Source organism: Camellia sinensis, chromosome 3 (genome assembly GCF_055761805.1).
Source record: "Camellia sinensis isolate YWXY chromosome 3, ASM5576180v1, whole genome shotgun sequence".
NCBI lineage: Eukaryota > Viridiplantae > Streptophyta > Magnoliopsida > Ericales > Theaceae > Camellia > Camellia sinensis.
In genome coordinates, this window is record NC_138963.1 from 202,332,140 (window position 1) to 202,350,914 (window position 18,775).

The following is an 18,775-nucleotide window of genomic DNA, read 5'->3' on the forward strand; positions in this document are numbered from 1 at the left end:
GAATAGTCGGAGATGGACCATGGGATCACCAGATCCGTCGAAGCGATCGATCTGCGGCATTTTGAATCTATCCGGCAACGTTACAGCCACATCGGTATATCTGTCCTCGATATCTGGGATAGCCTTTACCTCCTGGGATTTTTTGAATAGCTTCTCGAGCTTGCTCAATTTCAGTGTTGTCTGGTCTACCTCGAACTCGAAAGGAGAGTCCGGTTGATTGACAGGCGTAGGTGCCTTAGATAGCTGGGGCAGAATTGGGGGCGGAGCTGGCCCCGTTGGTATGTCCGTATCTGCCTGGACATTTGGTGCCTCCTCGGGTATTGGGATTCCTGGTGGGGGAGGAACCGGGTGTGAAGCAGATGCTCCGGTTTGTTGTTGCAGCCTGGCAATTAATTCTGCTTGCTAGGCCATGATCTCGGCCTGTTGTTTGGCAAACTCATCCCGGCGAACAGCGTCCTGCTGCATAGCTCTCATGGTCTCTTGCATCTAATGCATTATTTCCTCAACTCCTTTCGGTGCTGCCATACTGCCCTGATTTGTCTGAACTATTGGCAGGTCTATTTCTATAGCAACAATTGGGATCTCAATCTGACTGTCCACTGATGGGGTAATCCACTACTCTGGCAACCTCTGCTCGAATACACTGCGTTTCCTTGGTCTTTTCCTGATAACCGGGGGTAGAGAGTGGAACACTGGTTGTCCGTCAACCAGATCCTCGGATCGATTGAGTCGGCGACCTCTAGTCCAGAGTGCTTGGGGAATATCTGCTTGGTTTGAAGCAATTGTGCTAAACTACCCTCCTAGAAAAAAGATAAATAAAGCAATAAGGAAATAAATAACCAGATAAACGGACAGCATAACAGCTTAAAATAAATACACAACACACAGTCGGGCATAACAACACACGGTCGACAAGCTGAGTACACACTGTCCTCAAACACTAATCATTATCCCTGAATCACTGTCCCCGAAAATTGAATCCGGTACCCGCAGATAACTGATTCTAAAACACTGACTGATGCCCGCAGGCCTGATACCCAAAATACTAAACTGGCGCCCGCAGGCCTGATGCCCAAACTTGTAAACTGATACATGCATTTGTATAGAGACGCACTCTAAAAGCACATAACAAACAAGTGAAAGCCAAAACACCCCTATGTTGGGGTAAGGTTTCCCTGTCCTATTCTGTCAGGAGCTAGGGTTTCACTACGCACGCAGCGGTTTCAAACAACCTATCGGGTAAGCAACCTATCCTAGTTTAGAATGGTCACTACGGATTCCAAATATACACTAGGTTGAATGGTCAAAAGGGTGCCCCGGTAAAACCAGGGTTTGTGTTCCCATACTAGCAGAGCCCACAACCGGTCAGCCTTATGGTCATGCCTTGACAAGACAAGCCTTCGGCAAACCGTTCAGGAATAGCAGATGGCAAACACGGTGTCCTAGGTGCACCAATGCACATGCAATGCAAAGAAACACATAAGTGTAGTCAAAAACAGATATCATGAGTTCGAGTCAAGTTCTCCAAGTCCCCCGCAGAGTCGCCAGAAACTGTAGATGTCCCCGAACGCCCCGGGAAGATGAGTCCCGTTCTGTTCATTTGGGCTCACTACAAGTTCGGACTCTCAAATTGTCACGGTTCTAAATCTGAACCAAAGAGTCCAAATCCGGCAAATCGTTTTGAGAAAACAGATTTTGAAAGAAGTGCCAAACATGGACTGCTTTGCCAGATACAGAGTCGCCACCTAAATGTTTTATTTTGGAAAAATTTAGGAAACCCTGACTCGTTTTCCTAAGGCCACGTGTCCGTCATCACCAAAGTTGCCTCGGCTCGGGAACTTGGGTACGATTGGGGAAGGTCACTTCGTGAGCACCCCCGCTCGCCCGATCAAAGATCGGCCTCTACTAACCATGATATCTATTTTTGGAAACATTATGCGTTCTTATTCCGGTTATTAGCCTAGATTTACTATGTGATGCGCACAGCATACAAGTATAGACTGGGTCGCCTGAATTGGAACAAAACATTTCATGTTTGTTTATTTGAAAATGGTTTGATGGTGCTACCCGCAAGTAGGCTAAGACGTGGATTTGCCACCCTCAGATGGGCTTAGAAAACATGATTTTGCCACTATCTAGTGGGCTTTAAAACTCACAGTCAACGAATTGTTCCAATTCAAATAACCCAGCTTTCACCCACAGGCATTCAGGCAGTTATATCATATAAGCATATAGCCTCATGGTAAGCATGCTATCATGGCAGTCACTTACACGCATACAAGGATGCTAACGCATAAAACTTACCGAGTACTCCAAGCCAAAACAGAAGCTAATTAGAAATCCATGCATGATCCTAACTATATAGAAATGCCTAATGCAACACATGCAAAAATGCAACTATAGAAGGCTCGGCTATTCTAAAGATGGCATGCGAAATGCTACAACTAACAAGTATTCAACTTGGAATTGAAATATAATGCAGTTAGTATGATGCGCCGAGCCCGGTGCATGCAAAATAAATGAATGAATGCAAACATGCTATCATACTGTATGCTAATTGAAATATGCCCTAATCTAACCATCATAAGCGGGTAAATAAAAGGGAGAAAGACGTGGGGCTGGAAGACATACATCACACACACGTACACTTATTACAGTTGTGCCCTCACTCGGAGGGTCCGTATAAATAATATACAGTCCCGAATAAATAGTGCAGTCCGAATAAGTACAAAATCCTAATTAATTAGCAAATTAATCTAGGAAAGCAGTAAATTGCACGTGAATCCGTGGACCGCCTTAGCTCTGTTCCGAATGATGGATGATGCATGCTCGAGCTGCCTTGCGCGGAAATCCATTGCGATGCCCCGGTTCACCTCTATTTGCAATTGTTCTTGGGATGCGTGCCAAGCTCCGGAAGGCTGCCGATTTCTGATTTGCTGCAACAGAGAGCAACACAGGGGCATGGTAAAGTATTTTCACATATGTACGCATGACTACTCTTTAGGGAGTGTAGTCCTCGATCCTCGTGCCACCAATCATGCATCTCGATGCATGATGGCCGAGGAGTCGATTTGCACGACTCAATATGAAATGAATGCACATATGGACACAACAAGGCCTAAACTTCATCATGAGTAATCCGGAGTGTCGGCGACAGGGAATTGAGACACGTTCCGTCACTCGTAGTACGAAACGTCCCTCGTTTCCCGTGCTTGGGCTAACTCTTATCCCAAAGACTATGCAATATGCATGATATGCATGAATGCAACCCTAACATGCAACCTAGCATACACAATGCTATGAAATGGCATACACAATGCTCGATGTAATGAGGCATACACAATGCTCTAACATACAATCTAGCATACACAATGCTATGAAATGAAATGGCATACACCATGCATAATGGACTTACACCAACATGAGTGGACCTCAGCCACACTCACATCAATAGCCATTAGGTGAGAATGGGACTATCGAAATGCGTGCACACATGCACGCAAAACGAGGACCGATCCTAGGCATAACATGCAACTCTAACAAGGCATGGCAAGGGATGCAAGATGGCATACAAACTCACAAATTCTAGCACTGAAATATGATGCTAAACAGCCCCGAAACATGGAAAAAAGGCACCCGGTGCATGAGATGAACCCCGAAACTCGAAACTGGACACATGGAATGACTTATAACTATACAAAACATGCATTATTTGATCATGAAGTCTAAAGACAGAGCCAAGGCAGTCCCAAAATATGAACATTTCCAGTTCAAAGCATGGCCAAAAGATGCTAGCATGGTGGACTAAAATAGCATGCAAGATTGGCTAGCAAACATGAGTTATATGGCAGGTATAGGATGCACATGGAATCTTACCAAACCAGCAAAAATCAGTGAATAAAACATGTGAAAATATGCCCAAATAACCATGGAGATGCAACCAATACATGCAAAAATGATGAGCTCCTTTAGAGGGCCATGCAATGGATTATTAAGCACATACAAGGTGGACACTTCGCATGGCATAAGAAACTATGAAAATCAAATATGGTAGTCTTAGAACTCACCAAATTGACCCTGGAAAGTGACTTCAAAGCATACAAGATAGGGCCTCTTTGGAAGGCCAAAAATGACCACCAAACAAGTCAAGGTGAGAGGGGGTCACCCCCCTCTGATTTGGAGGCTCAGAACAGTGTGCTAGCCACTGAAAATCCACTGGATTTCAGTGCCAAACCAAGCATGCAACAAGAGCTTAGGTGTAAGGCTCAAAATAAGGGACAATCAAACATGCAAGGAAGCATATGACCTCAAACAAGAAAATGATCTTAATAAAACATGAAGATGGTGTCAAAAGGAGACTCTTTTAAGTTTACAACAAATCTCAAAAGTGAACACAAATAGAGCTAATCTATTATGCAAAAAGAAGCCCTAAAAAAGAGATTAGAGACAAGGGACAACAGCTGGCCCCAAATAGCAAAGAACCCTTCAACAAAGTTGAAGAGGGGCTCAAAAGAAGGCACTTTACAGTTTATATCAAGTCTCGAAAATAAACACAAGTGAGGCTAAAACAACATGCAAGAAAAAGGCCTAAAAGAGGGATAAAGAGACAAGTGGTAGCAGTTGGCCTCAAACAGAGGAGAGCCCTTCAACAAAGTTGAAGAGGGGTTCAAAACAAGACATTTTACAGCTTATGACCAAGTCCAAAACAGCTCACAAATAAGACTAAAATACCATGCAAAAATAGGCCTAAAAGAGGGATTAAGCACAAAGGGTGAGGAGAAGACCTCAAACAGAAAAAATTCCTTGATCAAACATGAAAAGGAGCTCAAAATATGACTCTTTACAGTTCAGGTCGGAGCCCAAAAATGTAAGTAAAAGGGGCTAAGATATAGAACAAAATAAGGCAAGAAAGAGGGAGAAGAGGACTCAACCTTGTAGCACAACTTTCCCGCAACTTCTGGTCCAAGAAGAGGAGCTCCTAACCTCTGAAAAATAGCCTCAAGTTGCTGGAATGGAGTGTGGAGGTTGTAGGCTTGGAGGTGGTGTGTAAAGGTCAAGAACAATGGGTATTTGGAGCTTGAAAATGGAGAGCAATGGAGGAGGGAATGGTGTATGCTCCAGCTGGTTTTTCTAGCCCCTCAAAATGGAGCTGGGGTGCTGGCTTTATAGAGGAGAGGCCAAGGGAAAAGGGGGAAAAAATAAATTCAAATTTTCCCCCCGAAAGGCAGCCTCTCAGATACAGGATCTGTGGGGAAATAGCTGGCACAGCTGGAATACACTTGGAGAGAGGATCATGGCCGACCAGGTTCAAAAGGGTCAGGGGGCCGGCCGGCCACCCCCCCTGGCCGGCTGGCCAGGGGTCAAAATGGTCAATCAAAATTGCTGGCCGGCCACCCCAAAAAGGTGGCCTCCCATGTGTGCACAACACAAATATGTGGTCAAAACCTAGAAAATGTGAACCATGAGAGAGAAAAGCCAACTTCTTAGAGGGGTTGAAAAGGGTCAGAGACAATTACTGGCCGGCCTATTCATATTGGTGGCCTCCCAGGTGTGTACAACACAAATATGGGGTTTATGGCTAAAGAAAGTGGCCCGGGAGTGGTCAACATTAGCTTTCTAGTGAGGAAAACGGCCGACGGAGAGCGATGAAGAAATAAAACTGACTTTCAAAAAAATTGCTGGCCTCCCACCCTCCTACAAGCTTTCTAACAATGAAAATAAGGTCTCCACCAAAAATGAACCAAAACGGATGCAAAACGGAGGTTCGGGGACCGAAACGCGCGGCCCGGGGCCCCGAAAATGGGTTGTTAAACACCGGAGGTGGCATTTGACCACGAAGTTGCTCTCTCGAGCCACAGTGTCCCCCAAAAGGAAGTAAATAAGATGTGTGCCGAAAACCGGAGCAAACGGAGGTAGTTAGGCGGTCCCGAGCCGAGGCACACGGCCGTCGGCTCCGAAAAATCGGAAACCGGGCTCCAAACGAGAAAAATGGCCTACGACCACGAAACGTAGCCTACGGCCACTGAGAGATGATCTACGAGACCTCTCCCTCCCTTCGGGAAGAGAAAACAGAGAAAACAGAGCTTGGTTCGCAAACCGAGGCAAGGCACGAAAAAGCTCGGAAGTCTAGATGCAAGGCTTGCAGCCAGGACTCTGAAACTTCTGAACGAGCAGAATATGCAATATCACCGAGCGCTCAATCAGTAACGTCTGAGTCTTAAGGTCGGTCAAAAATTGGGTGTCTACAGTGGTGGATTTGATGGAGAAAGTGAAGGTGGACTTGTTGGTGGGCTAGGTGATGGTGAAGAGACCAAAGAATCTGGTGGGGAAGCATGTGGAGAATCTGGTGGTAATGATATAGATCCTGATGGAGGAAACGGAAAAGATGAGAATGGTAAATTTGAGAGAGAGACTGAAGGTGAAACCGTTGATGGATCTCGTTACCTCCAAACTCCATTTTCTTGAGCTGGATCTCGGACCACGAATCCTTGGTGACCGGTAAACCCACAAGCACCACGGTGAACGGCAACCTCACCTAGAAACAAACAGCCCCATAGGACATGCCACAAACCAGCATAGAAACACAACCCAGAACAAAGAGAATTTATGGGAACAAACAACGGAGGTCTGCGACGGTGGCAGAGCGGAGGGAGGAATCGGAGGAGAAGGTGTTGAGGAAGAGGTCGTAGAAGAGGGTGGAGGAGCAGAGCTTGTTGCCTTGGATTTGGAAGACAGTGGGTGAGAGGAGAAGAGAGAGAGAGTAGAGTAGAGTAGTTACAAAGAGTCAAATTTCTCTGATATATGTTTAGGGACCTTAAACATCAAAAAATAATTTTGTGGATCTCTTCCCTTATGAAAAGTGGGAGAGGGACTCTAGACCAATTTTTCCTTTTTTAAAACTAATTATAAATACATGAAAAAAATTTTGATTTAATAATTTAAATTTATGAATTTTACAATTAAATCTATATTTTAGTTTTTTTTTGATAAATTATACTTTATCTGTTTTATGTTTAATTGCTTTCTCATTTTGACTCTCAAAAGTTTAATTACTTTGTCTAATTTTTAACAAAAAATTGTTTTAAGAGTTACCTACAAAAAACTTGAAAAAAAAAATTAAAGTAGGACAAAAATAAATTTTAAAGATCAAAGTAAAAAAATAACCAAATATAAAAGGGCCAAGATGGAATTTTACCCTTTTTTTTTCATCTTTCAAGTGATATGCTATTGAAAAATGTTTGAGATCGCCAAAGTTGAAGACCTTCTTGACTCCCAAAATAATATGAACAAATCATATGTTTTTATTTTTTATTTTTTTATTTTTTTTTCTCCCTGAACTAAGCACAAGTAAGTGGGAGTTGTATTTTTTTTTTATTTTTTATTTTTTTTGGAGTCTATAGCATTGTTGTATGGTATTTCCCAAAAAAAATTACGGTTTTGGGGTGGGCAGATTGGGTATGGGTGGGTCAATGTCACGTGACATCAAGGATGAGTGCGCTGGAAAGCACCAATGGAAGGGTGGCTTAAGGTGAATTTTGATGCTGCTGTCTTTGGGGATCAAAAGGCGATTGGCCTTGGGGTTATTATTGTCGGCTACAACGGGGAAGTGGTTGCTTCCTTGTCTGAAAAGATTGAAACTTGGGTTGCTCACTTTGTGATGAAGCTTTTGCTGCTCTAGAGACTACGGATTTTGCTAGTGAAGCCATGATTTGGGATGCTCACTTTGAGGGTGACTCACTGACAGGCCGGCCCTGAGAATTGGCCTTGGCGAGTTTCTAAATTTGGGCCCCATCACTTGCACATACATCCAAATTTAAAAAATATATTTGTTAGTGGCCATTCAAGTTTGTTTTAGTAAATTTGGACCATTTGTTTGTTTTTTCAAATGGATTAATTTTTTTATTTGTTTTTAATATAGGCCTGCAACATTTTTTTATTTGGACTTTTTATAGTAGGCTGTTTTATTTTAGAGGGCTTCTATTTTAGTGGGTTGTTTTGTTTTTGAAGGCTTCTAACAATAATTAGACTTTATTTAAAACTTGATAGTATAATAGATCTTCAAAATTTGGAGCCCTATTTTGGGCCAAATTTTAACAGCCCTAGGCACAGACCTTACTCGCCTTAGCCCAGGACCGGCCCTGCTCACTGACAATTGTCAATGCCGTTCGTGATGTTGGGGTATTTGTTCTCTTCTCTCCTTGTGGACACAATCTCTCAGACTCATCACCAAAGGTTGGGTTTCCGTCAGTTTTGAATCTCTCATACGCAGCGGGAAGGTAACAAAGTGGGTCATGCATTGGCTAAGATGGCCAAGTCAGTTGTTTGGTTGGAGGATACTCCACCTAATTTGGCTACCACGCTCTGTTTGGATTGTTTGTAATGGTTTTCTTGTTTGTTTTGGTTGAATTGGTATCCATTCTTTGAAAGAAAAAAAAGTGCGGCTCGGTGTGATTCTCAACGAACGAATAATTTTTGAAAAGCCATATTAATTGGCTTGACAAAATAAAATTTGCTGAAACCGTTTTTTTTTTTTTTTTGCACGGCCTTATGTGGGAGTGTGATTGGTTGTGTAAAGGGACTTGCATTTATGTATGAAAAATGAACCACGTTGTTTTTATTTTTTTGGCAAATTACAATGGTAGTCTTGTATTTTGATTATTGTGTTATTTTATTCCTTATAATTTCAATTACCTCGATTTTGATCTTGAATTTATGATTTTGTTTCAATTTGATCCAATTAATTACAATTCTTAACATTTCTTTATGGAAGTTACATACATAAGTGTCGTGTGTTATATCTTTAAGTACAAAATTATAAAATTAATAAATTCAGTCAGTTAACCTTAACTAATTTAGTGATAATTTTCTTTAAAAAAACACTAACAATATTTTTAATTGAACTAAATTGACACAAAATTTAAAATTAAGGGTAAAAATTGAATCAATTGGAAGTGTAGGAACCAAAATAACACAAGAGGCAAAATATAGATACTACCGAGGTAATATGTCCTATTTTTTTTGGTACATAGGAAGTTTATATAAAAATATTTTAAAAAGTTACAATATTAGAGACCAGTCTGAGAGTCATGCTCCTTCGAATCTGATATCCCAAATTAAAAATACAGAACAACTCTTGAATCGTCTACAAGTGCCTTGCATGAAAGAGCCTGCAATTTCAATTATATATTAAAAAAAAAAAATCATAAGAGTAATGCATAAGGATATATTTTAAGAAACAGTTCATCTACTTGTATATAATCTTATTATTGAATTCGCCTCTCATATAAAACAGATTTCACACCTTTAATGGGACTACAAATCTTAGACGCATGCATTTAAAAATTTTCATTTATTAAATGAAAAGATTTACCAAGCATCACATTAAAAAATAATATGGGCTAATTGTAATCAGTAACTAAATATACTTGGTCTATTCTACAAATGACCTTTATTAAAGGGTCATTGGGAAAATTATTCAATATTCAGGTCCCTCACATCAATTTTAATCCCGATCACATACAGGAGGTGACATTAAAAACTAAAAATAATTTTTTTTTTAAAAAAAGTGAGACCGAAAATCCTATTATATTGGAATTCACATCTTTGAAAATGTGAAAAAATAGAACATATTTACTCTATATTTTTATTCTTTTGGTATATTCAATTATAATGATTTCAAATCAAAATTGATGTAAGGATTCTAAACTACTGAATAATTTTACTCATGGTCATTGATCATTGTGGTTAAAACTATATATGTATTTTTTAATTGAGGAATGCTATATATCAATTTTTTTTTTAATCATCAAATGACAAAATATAATTTACTTCTATTAATTGTATACTATTTATCTCCAAACATGGGAATTATTGTAGGAAGTGAAAATAAAAGGCTGACAACAAAACAAATCAAGGACATAAGAGCGCAAATTGAACCGAGTGTATTACCTCACTAGGCAGTGTCATGGCTATCCTCATGGCGAAAAAGCATCTCCACCACCTCTCTCATGGTGGGTCTAGCATCTGTGTCTGCCTCCACACATTGCACAGCCACCCTAACCAGATTTTCCATCTTACTCCTCTCACATCCCCCCATCATGACAGGGTCTATTATTTCTTCAATCCACAATGCCTCTGAACCATTCATCTTCTTCCTCACCCAAGTTTCCAATCTTTCACACCCCTCCACTTCTTCACCCTCAACAGCGTCGCGGACTCCCGTTGGGCTCCTTCCCGTGATCATCTCCAACACAACAATCCCATAGCTATAAACATCAACTTTGGAAGTAATTGGTAGATTGAAAACCCATTCAGGAGCCATGTAACCTCTTGTTCCTCTTATCTTCGAAAAACTCGAATTTTGGCTACTACCTCTATTTAGTAATTTGGATAGGCCAAAATCTGCTACCTTTGGTTGGTAATTTGTGTCCAAGAGTATGTTCTGAGGCTTCACATCACAATGCAGAACCCATTCCAAACACTCTTCGTGCAGATAAGCTAGGCCTTTTGCAATGCCAACCGCGATGTTGAACCTCTTGTCATAGTCAAGTTCGTTGGAACACAAATTTTTGTCCAATGATCCGTGTTCCATGTACTCGTAAACCAAAAGCCTGTGCTTTCCCTCCGCGCAATATCCCCACATCTCTATCAAGTTCATGTGGTTTAGCCTTCCAATGGTGCTTACCTCTGCTAGAAATTCGGCTTCTCCTTCGTTAGCTTCGTTGAGCCGCTTAATTGCTGCAATTCGATGATCGGGTAATATGCCTTTGTAAATAACTCCATGACCACCTCTCCCAATCTCTTCACTGAAACCTCGTGTTGCCCTTTTCATTTCTGCGTAAGTGAATTTTTTAAATTTCGTTGCAGCGAGGAAATAGCCTTGCGTTTCTGGACCTGAATTGTTGGGCTTTTTAAATACCAAAAAAGATATCAGAAGTATACATAGCATCTCAACAACTCCTATTGCGCAGGCAAACCAAACCAAAAAATTCAAGAACTTGTTTCCATCGTTGGTTTTATAAACTCGATCCAACTGTATAGTGTTCTTGCCCAAACTAGAGCAATTCAATTTCTTTTCTTTAACAGGTACTGCATTTGAGGAAAAGACACCACTTTTTTCAGAAACATTTAGCTTGACATAGAGTGTTCCAATCACATATGGGGAATGTCTCCCATTGCGTAGTTGTGACTTGAAATTACACTTGTAGACACCACTTTCAAATATGAACACGAACCCTTTGCATATTAATGTGTGCAAACAAAATTCCTTGCAACTCTCTAAGGTGGAGTTTCCATAAGATTGATAATCATACCCATACGATCTCATATGATCCACCGAGACAAAACTAGCCTTACGATCATCATCAGGAAGATTGTATTCTAATTCACACCCATAAGACCAATCACTCTGATTCTTGATCTTATGCCCCGGCAGACAAGAGCACCCCCTACCGGAACCAGAACCATAACTACAAATGCTGTTGGGTCCACATAGTCCATGAACCCTGCAAGGATCAGCCGTGGCTTGCCATGTTACGGTCCAATTACCGGTCTTCTCATCTAAGCTATACAATCAAAGATTACCATCCAAAACGAGGGTCAATCTTCTTTGAATCCCCAAACCAAGATCAGCAGATTTAAATTTCAAGGAATCAGATGATACGAAATAACCTGAAGTGTCAAGTATTGCAATTTTGCTGCTATTGAATAGTGTTCTGCCAGATTCCCAAAACATGAGCTGGGGGTCAGGCCAGTAAACGCTGGAAACTTCTGGACCATTGTAAAGAAGGCTTAGAAGATTATTGTTGTCGAAGAGAAGCTTGTAGAAACCAGATGAGTGGTTGGTTTGGCTTCTTGAGGAGACAAGGGTTGTGTATCTAGTGAACATTTGGAGAGGAAGAAGTGTGTCTGTTGGTGAATCAAAGCTCTGCCAAAGAATGGAACTTTTCGATGAATTGAGAACAAGATTACCAGTGTTGAGGAGGGCTAATTGCACCATGGCAGCCGAGGTGGTGGTGGACCAGATGGTGTTTTGACCAGCGTCAGTTAAAATGAGATTGCCATATTTGAGTAGTGAAAGCTTTGAGGCTTTTCCGTTTACGGGTTGGTCTCGGTTGGCTGTCCAGACAACAGTAGGACTCGATGATTTGGCGAACCATATGGCGAGGATAAAAGCATTGTCGCCAACTGGGTGAAACCCAGCTGCGAAAACACCGTTTGGTGAAATCAAAATGTCATTTGGTTTCTCCACAGAAAGAGACGAGCGTGAGTTTAAAGTGCTGCGAGTTGTTGATGAAGATGGAATCACCAACATGGAAAATATGAGGAAGAAGGAAAGTGAGATGTTCATGTAAGATTAAGAAAAGAGTTGAGGAAGGGATTTGTGGAGGAAGAAAGAGTACTGTGTATACCTTCACTCATCCAAGCTATCAATACCAAGCAATTGAAGTGTTTTCAATGACATTTGTTTTGCGTAGGTCTGATTTTTTGGAATAAAATAGAATAAAATTTTTGTTTCATTAAATCATGTTTTTTTTTTTAAAGATGGGATAAGGCCGAAGCCCGAAATTAAATCATGTTTGTTTCAATTAAAATTGTAGACGCAACTATCATAAATGGTCATTTCATAAGATATAGTTTACTTTTATGACCCAAACTGTACACGTGGTAGAGACTGTTGCACATGAAATAGAAAGACAAATCATTGTTCAGGTTAAATAGTATGTTGTTCCCTTGACGGACTTGCTTTTAACCTACCAAGACTTTGAAGTTTCTTGTTCTTATTCAGAATCGATGCAGTAACTAACTGCCCACAAAGACTTCAAAATTTCTTATACTTCGCATTTAGAAAAAATATTTCAAAAGGGATGGAACTGGAGGCTGCTAAATGGATGGAGAAACTGCAGACAAAGACTGGCAAAGACTTTGAAATTTTTTATACACTTCCGCACTATAGGAAAAATATTTCAGAAGGGGTGGGGACGGAAGGATGCTATGTTATTCGGGTGTGGGGTAGGATTTATTGCGGGTCTCATTTTGATAATTTAAATTACTTATTTTATAAGACCCTTTATGTATATTATTTACTTAAAAATTAAGTCGATTCAATAATTATAACATGTTTAATTTGTTGCGTTTGTCTTTAAAAATCGAACAACTGTATTTTTCAAAATAAACTATTTACTTTTTTTTTATGACAAATGTAACAAATTGAATCAGTTACGATAATTAAATCAACTTAATTTTTTGTGTGAATTATATAAGCGACGGTGTTATAAAATAAACAGATTAAATTATCAAAATAAAATTTGTAATGAGTCTCACAAACTCAAATAACACCGTACAATACAAGGACAGCATTAAAGAAAAAATCTGTCAAATAACATCTCTTTCATTCAGCCCTCCATATTGGGGGGGGGGGGGGGGGGGGGGGGGTTGGGTGGGTTGGAATTCAATCCAGTATCAGAGTTCAACAAGGCCTGGGTGTGAGGAGCAATTCTAAGAATTGGTTGTAAAACTGAAGATACCAATGCTTGGCATAGTATACACATTTTGAGCAAGCAAAGCAAATAAAGAGAAGATGTCGCTTCTTCCATAAGTAGTATTCTTCAATTGTTTGATTATCGGAGTTGATTTCTTGACTGTAGACTAACGAGATTGTGTTATCATCGAGGTTGATTTCTTCACTAAAAACTGAAAATATGAGAGATTAGGGTCGATTTTTTAACACTGAAGATCGAGGATGTGAGAAATTGGGGATGGGTCGGAGAGAATTGAAAGACAACAATGGAGTTCTCTCAATACAATGAGTTAAAAATAAAAATTAAGAGTATTACTGTACAAATCTAAAAATTCAATTCAATTTTCTAATTCAATAATATAACAATCAATTCTTTCATATTTTCTCAATCCTTTACTAATCATATCACTTACACATTACTATATTTAGAAAATAAGTTTAAAAAAGAAAAAATCATTTATAAATTCTATTGGGAAGACTTATGCTACATATAGTCTTACTAAAAAACTTATGTTTTCATAAGTCCTGTGAGAAGTTTGTTGATACATTTACCCTCAATATTAGTTGTTAATATCATAAATAATAGTAAAATCATATATAGGAAATTGAATGTTATCATGGATCACATCTCTATAAACATAATGTAACGTGACACCTAGATAAATGTAACATGACACCTGTACGTAACGTGACACCTACATAAACGTAACGTGACACCTATGATCTATGGTAACATTCAATTTCTTATATGGGAAATTGAATGTTACCATAGATCATATCTACATAAACGTAACGTAACGTGACACCTACATAAACGTAACGTGACACCTATGATCTATGGCAACATTCAATTTCTAGATCATATTTATAAGAAACGTAACGTAACACCAACATAAACCAGCAACATTTTCACATTCAATTTAAAAAAAATAAAAACTCATTAAGTTTGTGAAACGTAACGTGACACATTACATTACGTTTATGTAAGTGTCACGTTACGTTTACGTAGGTGTCACGTTACGTATAGGTATCACGTTACGTTTATATATGTGTCACGTTGCGTTACGTTTATGTAGGTATCACATCACGTTACGTTTATGTAAGTGTCACGTCACGTTACGTTTATATAGGATCTTGTGAAATACATTCCTATCTAAATTGGACTTGAAACTCTATAAGAAATTACACAAGACTTAACCTAGCATAAGTGTTTAAAAAAAAACTTATAAATAAGTCTCCATTTTTTCTAAAAATTAAATTAAAAAATAAAAAAATCGATGACGTAACTCATCTACGACTGCAATACAAACGTGAGTTGGATTGAGAATACGGTTTCGAGATTGGGCCTCCAAATCATTTTCCTCTACAAACCAATCCCATACTTAGGCTTGACTTTGGGCCTGAATTTGAACGTTCATGAATTGTTGTCACAAAGCATGAAATAAAATCCATTTATCAACACATCTATCACTTTGCCCTCTTTACCTTCTGATATTACTAAAAATTAATTTCACGTATTCTGTTTTTTTTTTTCTTTTCAACATTTTAGGAAATTAGAATTGTTAGTTTGTTAATAAAATTAGTATATAAAAGTGTACAACTTAAAGGGGCCGCCACTGATCAATTAGCTCAAACCCTTAACCTTTGCTTACTGTACCCTAACATTCAACTTCTTGTTGCTATTATTATAAAATAAATTATATTTTCTTTATTGATGTCAATGTAATTAAAAAGAAAAATGATCCGGACCCCCTTTCTCCTCATCCCCTTTGACCCCCTCTCTTTTTTATTGGTGTTTTTCTCTTTCTTTTTTTTTTTTTGCTTCTCCTCCAATCACCATCCACCCACCATGTGTGTGTGGGGGAGGTGGGGGTGGTGATTGGAGAGGGTCTCAATCACATCAAGCAAAAGATAGCCGAACTTCAGAACCTTCTAGTGAGGGCTTTGAGAGTTCCAAAATCAAAGTGATAAAAGAGAGGTAGTGATAATATAAGGGCCCTAGCAAAATTAATAAATAATGATTATTAACAATGGTAGCGATAATGTAAGAGATTGTTCTAAAAATCTTTTTCGTTCTGTGGGGACATATTTTTCGAGTGCCAACATGTGGCCAAGGTGACGCCGAAGTGTCAGCCGAGGTGCCACGTATCCTGATCATGACGCCAAGGTGATCTCGACTAGGCCGAGGTTATCTCCGAAGATATCGGAGTCCGGGATAAGCGGATAAGGGACAAGAGTCCTAAAGTGAGAGAAGACTTTAGTTTGGGTAAAAGATAAGACTCTTAGAGAGTTTATCCCAATCCTACTGGAAGTCCAAGATTAGCAGTAATCCTAAGTCCACTAGAGCTAGGCTTCTATTGAGACTAGGATTGTATTGGCTATAAAATGGAGGCACCTCCATAGGTCTAAGGTACGCAATTTATATTCTGAATAGTGAGTTAAACACTTTTGCTATCTTTGAGAGATAACTGACTTGATCATCGGAGTGCCCCTAGGTGGACGAACCACCGCCGGAATCTCTTCTTTCTGTTACAGGTCGTCGGGACTAATTTATTCTGTCAGTGCTCTCCAGCTAAGTACTAATTTGGCAGTGTGGTCGGAAATTGACACACAATTTTGCGCCGTCTGTTGGAAAGAAAGGAGACCAGATGGCCAACAACGGACAAAAAGAGAAGATTGGGGATGACACTCCTATTGGGAGTGGGAAACCTGTTGACCTTGACGTTGAAGAAGACAACTGTAACGAAGAGACTCGTGATCAGAATCACGGAGGAAAGAACGTCGACCAGGAAGGCAACGTACCAAAAAAAACGGACCAAAGCGGGTATTATAACGAGGACGACCTTCAGGTATGGAAGGATAGATGCCTACAGAGGGACAATGAGATGAAGGGGATGGCAAACAAATTGGCAAACTTGCAATCGGTCGTCAATTTCATGATGCAAAACAATGTCATGCAGCCACCATTCCCGCTGTAGGACACGCCGATTCCAACGGCTAATGCCCAGAAGGGAGGGCAGAAAACAATCCCTGTAGCCCCCTAGCACACCAGGAGTGAAAAACACTCTCACCGGCCTTCAAGGGAGGTCGGGCGAGGAGAGTTGAGAAGGGAAGAATCTCGAAGAACACATCGCACCAAGGAAGCAGATCCCAAAGAACATCGGCATGTTCAAAGGTAGGAGTTGTGCTTCGACGCAACTAATAGAGAAAGGTCGAAGAGGGCTCACAATGAAGCTGAGAGTAGTGCACCTAAAAGGCTGAAGTCAGGAGATAGTCGAGCTCCTGGTCGGACCAAGGAGGACCTAAGAGATTACCTACAGAGGAGGCAACAAGATGTCGAGGTAACCTTCCCGGTCAAGCCGAGAATGCCATTCTTGGTAGAATTGGACAAATTCGAAGCCCCGAAGAGGTTTAGTATGCCGAGATTCCAGATCTACGACGGGAAGTCAGATCCCAACTTTCACGTCGGTTTATACCTGAACTCAATGGCGTTATACATCGGGAATAAGCCATTGCTTTGCAAGGTGTTCCCCTCATCCTTCGGAGAAATTGCATCAGACTGGTTTCACAAGTTGTCAAAAGGAACTGTGAAAACCTGGAAAGGCCTGGCCGAGATGTTTGTGGCCAGGTTTGTGACAAACAAACTACAGCCGTTAAGGGTAGATGCCCTGATAGCTCTAAAAATTGGCAAGGACAAAAGCCTAAGAGCCTATGCCAAAAGGTATTATGAGGTATTCAACCGAATACCAGAGTGCAACCAAAAGGTGGCGGTCGTGTCTTTCAAGAACGGCTTAAAAGATGATTGTCCACTACGAAAGTCATTGGCAAAGACATTGCCAAAAAGCATGGAAGAGCTCATGGCCAGAATTGAGAAATATGCCAGAGCCGAGGACGACACGCCAGGGACTAAGGAGACAAAACAAGAGAACGGAAATGGCTCGCCGAAGTGAGGCCGAGGTAACAATTGATCCAATAAGCAAGAGATAGGACTGAGGGCTGCACTGGCAGTCACAACCGTATTCCGAATTCCGGTTTACAAAGTCTTGGAGAAAATTCGAACCCAGCCCTATTTCAGAGCACCAGCAAGGGTACCAGGAGAGTTTATGGGAAGAAGCCTTGGTAAGAATTTTGCTTACCACAATGAAGATGGGCATCTGACTTAGGGTTGCAGAGCCCTGAAAGCACACCTGGAAGACCTGGTAAGGCAAGGCCATTTAAGGGACCTTGTAGATGAAGCTAGGACAAGGGAAGAGCAGGCAAGACTGCCTCAGGCACTAGCAGTTCCACCTCCCCCAGCACAGCAATCGCAGACAGGCAGACCTCGGGTAATTAATGTAATTCACTCGAGGGTCAACAAAAATGAAATACGAGGGAAGACCCAGAAGGTAAAACACTTGCAGCATGTGTACCAGGTCCGGGAGAAAAGACCTCGGGCCGAGGAGTGCCAAGGACCAGTAGTGTCCTTCACTGAAGCCGACCTTGAGATGGTGTAGCATCCACATAACAATGCCTTGGTAGTATCTCTCCAGGTTGGGGAATGCCAAGTGAAGCGCATCCTAATTGACCAAGGCAGCTCTTGTGACATTATGTATGTCAGGTGTTACAAGTAGCTTGGCCTTCACCCAGACGATATGGAGCAGTCCAACAGCCCAATGGTCGGGTTCAATAGAACGCCGGCGTGGCCACTAAGAGCAACAAGCTTGGAGATGCAGGCTGGCACCAAAAAGATAAAAACAGAATTCACCATAATCGACACGCCCTCCCCCTACAATGTTATCTTGGGAAGGCCATGGCTACATGCAATGAGGGTTGTTCTCTCAACATTGCATCAGTTATTGCGGTTCCCAACAGAGCATGGGATAGAGGAGGTTAGAGGGGATCAGCTGCAGGCAAAGAACTGCTTCATGGCAGCAATGAAATCCACCTGCAGCATACGAGAACCAAAGACAGTAGATATTGAAAATGAGGACGTGGAAGTCCTAGATGACATTGGCAAAGAGCCAGCCGAGAAGAGTGAAGAAGCCCTGAAGAAAATCCTTGTCCCGTAAAAGGATGAGGAACGCTTCTTCCTTCTCGGCTCGGGCTTAGCCGAAGAAAAGGAAAAAGAATTGGAGGCTTTCTTGAGAGCAAACATTGAGGTGTTTTCCTGGACGCCTTACGAAATGCCTGGCATTGACCCCGAGGTCACTTGCCATAAACTGAACGTAGACAGGTCGGCCAAACCTGTAATCCAACGGGCAAGAAGACCGACGTTGA

General features: G+C 40.9%; 2 protein-coding genes across 2 annotated transcripts; both read right to left on the reverse strand.

The window, feature by feature from the left end:
* Window positions 1–8,916: 8,916 nt before the first annotated feature.
* LOC114281784 (putative receptor protein kinase ZmPK1) lies at window positions 8,917–12,615 on the reverse strand. The gene is made up of 2 exons (XM_082921978.1): window positions 9,949–12,615; window positions 8,917–9,167 (listed from the first exon to the last, which is right to left on the reverse strand). Exon 1 carries the CDS (start codon window positions 11,324–11,326, stop codon window positions 9,953–9,955), a length of 1,374 nt encoding a protein of 457 aa, XP_082778104.1. The 5' UTR covers window positions 11,327–12,615; the 3' UTR covers window positions 8,917–9,167; window positions 9,949–9,952.
* LOC145823037 (putative receptor protein kinase ZmPK1) lies at window positions 11,573–12,349 on the reverse strand. The gene has a single exon (XM_082921979.1). The coding sequence runs from the start codon at window positions 12,347–12,349 to the stop codon at window positions 11,573–11,575; it is 777 nt and encodes a 258-aa protein (XP_082778105.1).
* Window positions 12,616–18,775: the final 6,160 nt, after the last annotated feature.

Excerpts from the sequence above, each read along its gene's own strand:
- LOC114281784 (XM_082921978.1), bottom strand. The coding sequence starts at position 11,326 with ATGAGATCGTATGGGTATGATTATCAATCTTATGGAAACTCCACCTTA.
- LOC145823037 (XM_082921979.1), bottom strand. The coding sequence starts at position 12,349 with ATGAACATCTCACTTTCCTTCTTCCTCATATTTTCCATGTTGGTGATT.